At 38.7% G+C, this 10,637-nt stretch overlaps 1 protein-coding gene across 2 annotated transcripts in view; it reads right to left on the minus strand.

The window, feature by feature from the left end:
* Positions 1-2,229: 2,229 nt before the first annotated feature.
* Positions 2,230-10,637, minus strand: part of eif1ad (eukaryotic translation initiation factor 1A domain containing) — a 12,342-nt gene continuing 3,934 nt past the window's right edge. The window contains exons 1-4 of one of the 2 annotated variants that reach the window (XM_015383378.1): positions 9,065-9,218; positions 8,577-8,685; positions 3,613-3,721; positions 2,230-3,538 (exon numbers count right to left, since the gene is read on the minus strand). In XM_015383378.1, the coding sequence (XP_015238864.1) occupies positions 3,319-3,538; positions 3,613-3,721; positions 8,577-8,685; positions 9,065-9,151 (525 nt within the window). In that variant the 5' untranslated portion in view covers positions 9,152-9,218 and the 3' untranslated portion in view covers positions 2,230-3,318. Of the gene's footprint in view, positions 3,539-3,612; positions 3,722-8,576; positions 8,686-9,064; positions 9,219-10,637 lie in introns of those variants that run through there. The other variant, XM_015383377.1, reaches the window with a different exon arrangement.

The raw sequence follows: 10,637 nt of genomic DNA on the forward strand, positions 1-10,637 counted from the left end.
GACTTTGTTTTGTTGGAGGCTGTGAGTCATAATAACCATATTAATAACACTGCTGCTTCTGAAAGTACAACCAAGGTTTATCAGGCTTAATCAGAAAGAAAATTAAAAACACCGAAAAATAGGTGATATACAAACAAGAACTGTATCTCAAGGTAAAACCTGATGCTTTATGATGGGGGCAGTATCTGTTCTAAAGCAAGACCTTTAGCAGAGATCCTTTGGCCGTGTGTTGAATCTGGTCAAACAACTCTTGTGTCTGAGGTTGTAATGTCAGCTGAAAGCGTTAATCACAGGGGTGGATGAACTGGATCGACTGGCGTTTGGAATCCTCTGCATCATTAAGAAATACTGCAGGACGTCATGAAGGCATTTAGCCTATCTGATGGGACGTTGAGTTATTATCTCTTGAATTGTTGCTGATGTTTACAGAAGCATTACTCTTTACGACAGAACTGTGATCAAATGGGAATAAGTTGTACAGATTGTAGCAGGTTTAGATGCTGAGAAGGAACATTTCAGTCAAACCAAATAGTGCAGCTGGGTCAGGATTAGCACCGCTGGGGTCAATGGTTTTAAACAGCTGAAACTGAACCCAACGACCACATTCAACTGATAGTAGAGTCCAAGTATCAGCAGCCAGATGGATGAATGAGGGGATACAGGTCTTGTTTGTCCAATGCACCACAGTTCACCAGCTGTTCTTTCACCAGAACCCTCGGGTTCTTCAGCTGACTAACAACCCTTTAGATTGTTAATCAGCTTAATTATTCACAGGATAGCTGATAAGTCATTGGTAGTACCAGCCGCCATATTGGTACTCCCTTGTTAGACTACTGATAAATAGAGATCAGTGAGTTAGACAGGTTGGAATGTAAACAAGATGTGTGCTACAGCATCAGACAATGATTTTCTCATTTTCAGGGGGGTATAAGAGTAATAGAATAGAATAGAATAATTTATAAAGATAAGTTCATCAATTTGACACACGCATGCTGTTTCATGCTGGCACATCATATTGCATATGCAGCATGAAGTCTTACAAAATTAGTGTTGGAGCGTCTTCCTGATCCTGAACGTGGAAAAGATGGAGATCATCGTGGACTCTGACCTCCACTGCTCACCAACAGCTGAGCTGTAGAGGTGGTCAGCAGCACCAAATTCCTGGGGGTGCACATCACAGACACCCTCACCTGGAATGTAAACACCACCTCACTGATCGAAAGGGCACAGAAGCGCATGAACTTCTTGCAGAGGATGAGGAGAGCCCACCTGCCCCCACCCATCCACACCACCTCCTACAGAAGCACCATAGAGAGCGTTCTGAACAGCTGTCTAACTGTGTGGTGTGGAGGCTGCAGCGCCTCAGACTGGAAGACGGTGAGAAGAGTAGTGAGAAGAGCAGAAAGATCATCGGGGCTTTTCTTCCCTCCATTAAAGACATTTCAACCCAGCGCTCCATGTCCCAAGCCCATAACCCCCACCATGAACTGTTCTCCCTGCTGCCCTCTGGGTAGAGGCTTCAAAGCACACTTCAACAGCTTTTCCCCCTGCTGTCATTAGAATATTGAACTGTTAAAACTCTAATCTCTATTTATATATATATGAATCTGAATTCATAAAACTGAAGTCACTTGCCGCCATCTTGGTACTCTCACGGAGTAGCAGCGTAAACATGCCGATGTGTGTAGCATTTGGCTGGAACAACAAGCTTTCTGTTGTGGGAATAAGTTTCACAAGGTATATATATATCTATATATATAGAGAGATGTAGATATATCTAGATAGATCTATATCCATCTATATATCTATTGTACATGTATATATATATATATATAAATTTAAACCTTTAGCTGTCCATACTATAAATTTAGAATTGATTCTACCTGGTTTAATAACTGTGTCATAAGCCAACCAGCTGAATAATCTAATTTCTTCCTCTATCTTACATTTTCTTACCATTTTAAAATCTCCAGGGTGAATTTTGTGATCGAGTCCAATTTCTTTTAATTTTCCTTAAAGATCTTATTTGCAATCATAGATTGTACATGCTATTCATTACCCATTTCTGTTTCCATTTTGCCATTTAGTCAAAATCACACCAACCTATTACAGACTTGAGCTGCGCTGCATAGAAATAGTCTTCTAAAGTGGATAATACCAGTCTGCCCACGTCTTTAGCAATTTGAAGATTCAAAACTTTTATTCTGGGCTCCCACTCTACAATTACTTGGTTTTGACACTGGTAAAGACTAAAATAAGTAGAGGATTCTAGGCAACACATTCATAGATTGTAAGTCCATCAAAAGAACCTTCCATCTTTCTTTGTATGCATTTTTTAAGATCTATAATTAGTGTCATACAGCTTGGAGAGGCCCTTTGTTATTTGGATTCCCAAGTAGTTGATTGACGGCTGTTAAGGTTTCAATGCACTTTCATGTTGCTTTATCATAAAATGTTATTTCATTTTTAATTATGTGAAACAAAATTTGGTCACACTTCACAACCTTTTGTGTTTGATCATCTCCATATGCCGTCATTAATACTTTAAGCCCCGGTGGCCATGATGGATTGGCTGTTCTGTGATCCATTGATCAGGGCTCACATTATTCTCATGCTTATCCTGACCTCTGGGCTGACGTAGCTCAGAGTTGAGGTACCTCACAGATATCACATTTTCCCACTCAGAATAAATAAATCCCACTTTCTAAAACAGAGCCCAGGTTTGTCGCCTCTCTCTGTAATGCCCGAGCACAGGAGGTGCTTTTATTTATACAAGACAGTTTGATCACACTGTGACATTTAACCTGTACGTATTAGAAGAAATGAATCAAACAGAATCACTTTGACATTTATATGGGCTCTGATAGATCAAGTGGAAGAGGAGATCACAACCGTTCCTGTTTTCCTCATACGCTCCATTTTTAAAATGCCCTGATGGGCTGAATTGTGCCTTTGATTATTTCCGGTTAACAGATCAAGATGTGAAACCTTATAAAGCCCGTTTGGCGCCTTGGTGACGGGCGAAGCAGCAGCAGCTGTATCAATCACATAACTTTTTCGCTGTGCGTCGGTGTTGCTGATGTTAGGAAGACGAAGAGCAGCGTATGTGATGCTAATTCTGGTTATATTTTAATTCCACTTGAACATTTTAGATGATTTTGGGCAGAAGCAGAAAATCTGAGAGTCAGTGAAGGAGCTCCAGCTGGCCAGCAGAGGGAGCTGTTGCCCAAATGCAAAATTTTAACCGGTCAATAATGACAGCTGAACAGTCAGTGGATCTTTTCAGTTCACAGGTTTACTTTTGTTGTTCCGCTGCAGCTATGATCCATTTCCTGTCCTTTCCTCCTCCTCCTCCTCCTCCTCTTCCTCACTGTCATCCTCTTCGCTCTCACTGTACTGGTAGTTGCAGCGGTTGGTGTTCACAAAGAGGTCACTGTCATCTTCAGAATCCCCTTCTTCTTCCTCCTCTTTCTCCTCGTCCTCCTGCTTCCTGCTGGCCTTGTCCAGTGATGGCCGCTCCGCCATAAAACCCTGGGGCCTTAATGGAGACAATTACAGTTTAGGACTCTTCCACTGTACGTTCCTAAGTGGGTTTTTGGGACTTTTTCTTACCAGAGTTGCCGTTTTTGCAGGTCCTGAATGTGATCTTTGTAGAGAATGAAGCTGATCTCTGCCTTCACCTTCTCTCCTTCTTCAATAGGATCCACAACCACATAATCTCCTGAGGAATTGCAGCAGAACTGAATTCAAATTGAGGCAAATATCAGCTTACATCATCATATTAGTTTATACTGGCCACTAATGTGCATCTGAGATCATAGTTCCCATCTAGAATCTACCCTTTTTCACACAGTAGGTGAAGCAGATCTGCCAATAAAGGCTAATTTCCCCAAAGAATGATCAGGTAAAAACAACTAAAGTTGGTTTAAACACTAAGTAATGTTGCATCTGAACTAAAAGACTTTGGTTAGAAATACCTCAAAAGAAAAAAATACATTTAAATGAATCAATGAATACCAAAAAATAGAGTAAAGCTTCTTTTTATCTTCAACATTTTAGCTTTTTTCCTCCTCAACTCAGATTAGGACCAAATAACTAAGAATGTTAAAGTGGCCGTCTGTGTTTTCACTGTATTCATCCGGAAAGAACTTTTCATCATCTGTTGGTAGAACTATTAGTTGAATCATGCCTTTATGGTGGTGAGGTGAGAAGAAAGAGATTGTAGAAAGACAGAGAGAGACAAGTCCAGCCTCCAACCAGACGAGTGAATTTGTCGATTCCGGCAACAAAGCCGCTCAGTCAGAAGCTGTGGAACGTCTGACATATTACCAGAGGGAGCTTCTACCTGCAGCTTGCTGGTTTCAGCTCGACATGGTCCTCTCTGACCTTAAGTATCTGGATAATCTTTAATTTCTCTGAATGACAAGGAGGACAAATGGTCATTTTAACTGCACAGACGTGCACCAACGAAGCACTAACCATTCAGCATATTGATGAGTTTTTTCATGTGGGTGGGGCGTCATTGAATTCGCTCGTTTAGCGTTACATACTCTTGTGGGGAATGAAAACAGGTAAACCCAATGCACCTGTCTGAAAGCACATCAATGTGTGCTAGGATTTTCAAGGAACACATGAACGCCCCACCATGTCAGCAAAGCTTGGACAGTGAATGCGAGGTGCGGCTCAGAAGAGACTACTCGGAGCTGATGAAAACATTAATAGAAAGCTTGTTTCCTGCATTGTGTGCGTTTTCTGGACACCAAGTAAGTTTGATGCTGCTCTGGCATGTTTATATATACTTTTCAGGTAGATTTGTTGGTTTATATATATTTTAATTCAACATAGTTTAGTCACATTATTCCATGTATCAAATGCAGAGTGCTGTTACTCATTACTCATTCAAAATGTCAGGAATAGCGTTGAGTTTGAGGTTTTTAATATTTTATTATAAAAAATCTCAAACTCAACGGTATTTCAGACATTTTTGAATTGAAAAAGCTTCCTGGATGGGAAGCGGAACGTCTTCAAACTTGGAAACAAAGTCCAGTGGATCGTTTTGACCACTTAACATCCACCTCATCTTGGGTAATCCTTGCCTATTTTTATAGCCAAATGGAAAAGTAAATAACTTAGGAAATGTAGGCCCAAATACACATGCAATACATTATTTGAAAGCTAAATAAATTGGGTGAGTAGAACTCAGACCAAGCTGCATCAATTCAAACATGACTCAAAGTTGTTTTTTTATACTCAGAAATGATAGGTCTATTTTGAACAGCAGTAATAAAGACATTCTTGAGAAAAGGCAGGTCTGATTGTATTAAATTCTTGTTCTACATCATGTCAACCACAAATGCAGAACATTTCAGACCTCTAGCTACAACAGTTCCAGAGCTGTGGGGTTTGGAACTTCTGGTGTCAGCTTGGAGCGGCGCGCAATGACTCCACCTACTGGTGTAATGCGGTACCCCTTTAAATAAGCTGCACACATTTGGGCTCGTTCAAATGCTTATTTCATTGGCTACAAAGCCCAACACTCCACTCGGTCTTAACCAATAACAGCAGAGAATAATTATGTCAATCAAATCGAACATCACTGGCTGACAGGAAGGGAACCTGAAGTGAACCGGAGGTGAGATATCCGGGACTATATCTCGCTCAAATTGCGTCATAAAAATATGCAGACTCTTGTGTCTCGTAGATGAGAAGACGATTTAAAGAACCATACCAAACATCGCAGGCTAACAACCGAAGAAATAAGTATAGGGAAGTAAATATTACAAGATGCTGAGAATAAGCTATGACCAGCTAACCTTTCTGATGTCAACAACCGGACGTTACGGGCTATTTTCTCATCATGGAATGTTTATTACTAATATGCTTGATTACTTTTAATCTGTGGACCCTTGTCGACGAATGGAGTATATACAATTGAAGATTGGATTTATAAAACGGCTTCTGGATGCCCTCAAAGGTATGTAGCTGTGGCTGCTTTGTTTGTTTAAATTTTGACATGCTGCTACATCTGTGTTAATTGTTAATTGCTTTCCAATGATGTCCAACATGTCTATATTGGTAACAAATTTACCGGTGGATATTTATGCATCCTGAGTTTATCCCACTTAACATCCACTGGTCTTAAAGAGGTTAATTTTCTTTTCTTTTTTTTTTGGAATGGAACGGTTTTGATCTGATCAGGCCCGATTATTTGTGTCCATTTAAACGCANACAAAACTGTCTCATTAGTGCAAACTTGTTTGTGAAAAGTGGAAAAGTGAAGCCTCACTCGAGTGAGCAGACGTGACACAGCAGACATGCATGAGCTGCATTATCTTCACTGCACACACCATATTTGCAGCGTTGTCTGTAACAACTACAGGGTGTTTGCTGGCCAGCCCCCATTTGTTAATGTCTTCAATCAACCTATTGGCTATATTTGCAGCTGTCTGGTTTGTCGTCAAGCGCGTCCCTATAAAATTAATCGATCTCATTCTCTAGACATCGATTTTGTAAAAATGTAAAGGAATTGATTCAAAATAGATTAAATAATTTTTTTACCCAGCCCTAGTCACCTCAAGGCACTTTACAAATCACCAGATCTGTCAAAGTTTTCTATCCAAGGAAAACCAGTTGATTGTATCGACTCTTCAGCAATCTCTCACACCAAGCATGCTTGTAGCGACAGTGGAGAGGAAAAACTCCCTTTAACAGGAAGAAACCTCCAGCAGAACCAGGCTCAGTGTGAGCGGCCATCTGCTGAGGCCGACTGGGGTTCAAATGAAAGCTTCTTGAGTATCAAGTCAATAATCATAGCATCTAATTTACTTTATAAAATGATGTAATGAGATTCAGTTTTCTTCTGGAGTGGAGAGGAAAAACTTCACTTTAACAGGAAGAAACCTCCAGCAGAACCAGACTCAGTGTGAGCGGCCATTGTTTGGCTACGTTTGTAAACCTACATCCACTGAATGTGAGCTTTTTATTGACAGGCAGACTAAATTTTAAATGGATTTTTAGTTTTTCCCACTAAATGACCTTAAATATCTGGATAATCTTTAATTTCATTCAAAATTTCATGAATAGCGTTGAGTTTGAGGTTTTTAATATTATATTATAAAAAATCTCAAACTCAACGGTATTTCAGACATTTTGAATTGAAAAAGCTTCCTGGATGGGAAGCGAAACGTCTTCAAACTTGGAAACAAAGTCCAGTGGATCGTCTTAACATCCACCTCATCTTGGGTAATCCTCGCCTATTTTGCATACCCAAATGGAAAAGCAAATAACTTAGGAACTGTAGGCCCAAATACACATGCAATACATTATTTGAAAGCTAAATAAATTGGGTGAGTAGAACACAGACCAAGCTGCATCAATTCAAACATGACTCAAAGTTGTTTTTTTATTCTCGGAAATGATAGGTCTATTTTGAACAACAGTAATAAAGACATTCTTGAGAAAAGGCAGGTCTGATTGTATTAAATTTGTTCTACATCATGTCAACCACAAATGCAGAACATTTCAGACCTCTAGCTATAACAGTTCCAGAGCTGTGGGGTTTTGAACTTTTGGTGTCAGCTTGGAGCGGCGCGCAATGACTCCACCTACTGGTGTCTGTGTTTCTCTCTAACACAAGCCTGTAATGCGGTACCCCTTTAAATAAACTGCACACATTTAGGCTCGTTCAAATGCTTATTTCATTGGCTACAAAGCCCAACACTCCACTCGGTCTTAACCAATAACAGCAGAGAATAATAATTTCAATCAAATCGAACATCACTGGCTGACAGGAAGTGAACCTGAAGTGAGATATCCGGGACTATATCTCGCTCAAATTGCATCATAAAAATATGCAGACTCTTGTGTCTCGTAGATGAGAAGACGATTTAAAGAACCATACCAAACATCGCAGGCTAACAACCGAAGAAATAAGTATAGGGAAGTAAATATTACAAGATGCTGAGAATAAGCTATGACCAGCTAACCTTTCTGATGTCAACAACCGGACGTTACGGGCTATTTTCTCATCATGGAATGTTTATTACTAATATGCTTGATTACTTTTAATCTGTGGACCCTTGTCAACAAATGGAGTATATACAATTGAAGATTGGATTCATAAAACGGCTTCTGGATGCCCTCAAATGTATGTAGCTGTGGCTGCTTTGTTTAAATTTTGACATGCTGCTACATCTGTGTTAATTGTTAATTGCTTTCCAATGATGTCCAACATGTAAATCTCTCTAAACATCCCATCTCCGAAGAGAAACACGGTGGAGGCAGTATTATGGACCGGAGGGAGGACGTTTAAGGGAACACAGCAGGTCCGTTGGTTCCTGAATATCTTCCACCTTGAAGAACCTAGAATTGTTATCCAAAGTTGTTTTCCATTCAGAAATTTTCACGTTTTGGAAAGTTGCTGAATGGGCAGCGACCTTCTTCGACATAAAGTCTTACAGACATAAAAATATAGAGACTTTATTATGTCCACTGTTGGGAAATATTTAAAACACCTGAAAGTAGAACAACAACAACAACCATCTCTGAAAACACATTTCTTCAACTCCATGAACTACCTCTCTTGATCCAGATGTTCTTGCGGAACTTGGTGGGCATGCTCACCAGGAAGGTCTCGCCCTGAGCCGTGATTGTTTCATGGAGGTTGTTGCCACGGCTACCGATCACCTAGGAGAAGTTGGAAAAAGGAGATCAGCACCGGATGAAAGTCCTGATGAGAAATCTTTACATCCTCACTGCAAAAAATGTAAATCTAAATAAGTCTTTTTTTTTTTTTAAATAAGTGCATTTTATCCTGATTTGAGGAGATAAATGAGACACTTTGCCAATGGAACAAGACAGTTTACATTTGAAATAAGAAAAATCAATTGCATTGTCTTATTTCAAGTGCATATTATCTTATTAACTTATTTTAAGTGTAAAAATACTCATCCCATTGGCAAACTATCTTATTTACCAGCTCAAATTAAGGGTAAATACACTTGATTTAAGAAAATTTTACTTAATTTCAGATTGTTTTTGCAGTGCTGTCTTTCGACATGTTTACCTTCACAATCTGCTGGTTCTCTGTGGGAGTGATGAAGTCTCCGAGGACTTCTTTTACGACATGTTTGCGTTTGGTGGCCTGTGACATTTTAAATTCTGGGCCGTGGTTTCCTTCGCCAGCTTCAAGAGGAAACAGATGGTTAATGACGAAATGAGACCAGAGTTTTTGAGTAAATTCTAAAGGAATCAAAGTGATTTTACTTTACTTCTTATTCTCAGGAGGGTTAAAGGAGGAAAAAAAAAATGTTCTTTGATATTTACCAAGGAAATGTATAACACTGCATTGCTTATCAAACACCAAAGAGAATTGTAAGCAAACCAACATGTAAGATCATCCTACATCGGTTTGCACATTTCTTCTAGTGTTGATTACAATTAAGAAATAAATGCTCCTTTATGTTTCAAATACAACTGAACAGTTACTTTATTATATTAGAAGAATATAATAATATATCATATAATAAATTATTATTCATAAGATAAGTCAGGGTAGTGTGCAGTTCACAAGAGCACAAGAGCAATAACAAGCACTACAATCACTTAACCTATTTTACAATGAAAATACTCCAAGTATGAATTAATTCTGTAGTTTGAATTTGTGGGTTTTAGGGGTGCAATTATTAATCATGATTAATCAATTATTGAAATAATCATTAATTCAGTAATAAATTAATAATTAACTGGAGCATTGAGAGTCTAAAGCGTTCCTTTAGTGGACCGAGCGACCCACCCTGAGCAGCAATTATATCAAAATTGTAAAGAAAAATATGTAAAAAATTTGCATTTCAGATATGTCATTCCGTAAAAGTTCAAAAAAATATCCACTGGACTTGGTTTCCAAGATTTGAAGACGTTTCGCCACCTCTCCAGGAAGCTTTCTCATTTCAAATGTCTGGATCCGCAGTGAGTTTGAGTCTTATATAGACATAGACTTAGATATGTCAATATGCTTAGTCTAGAACTCCCAAAGTGGAAAGGTTTGTTACATCTGGTTTAATTTAGCACAAAAAAAATCTGTATCTGATTATAAATCGTTTAATCAAAAAAAAATAATCAACAGACTAATTGATTTGCAAAATAATTGTTATTTGCAGCCCTAAATGATTTAATAGTTGACTTTGATGTTTATTTTTAATTTGAACCATTTATGTATTTATAGGAAATATATATATATATATATATGGGGGGTGGAACGGTTCACAAAATCCATGGTTCGGTTCACGGTTTTCGGTTCGGTATATGTTGATTGTTAGCCTGACATGTTGGTCGTGTTGCTGTTAGCATAAACAAAACGTGTTGCACAATGCTTGCACACTGTTGCACTTTTATCCACAACTTTTTTTTCCCCCCACAAGTATTTGTTTAATCCTGCATTCTTTATTGATGAGGGATGAGAGATGAATTATAGCCATAGACTTCAATGTCAAGTTTATGAATTTCATTGTCCCTTTAGGAAAAATATGAATGTTTTTGAGGCCTATAACCATAAGCGTCGTTAGACCTATTTAAGGGTGGCTTCAGTCATCCTTTCTTTGGCATTAGCCACCCTATAATTATTTTGCGATTTAAAAAAA

This window comes from Cyprinodon variegatus, unplaced genomic scaffold, assembly GCF_000732505.1.
Source record: "Cyprinodon variegatus isolate N-32 unplaced genomic scaffold, C_variegatus-1.0 Scaffold283, whole genome shotgun sequence".
Taxonomy (NCBI): Eukaryota; Metazoa; Chordata; class Actinopteri; order Cyprinodontiformes; family Cyprinodontidae; genus Cyprinodon; species Cyprinodon variegatus.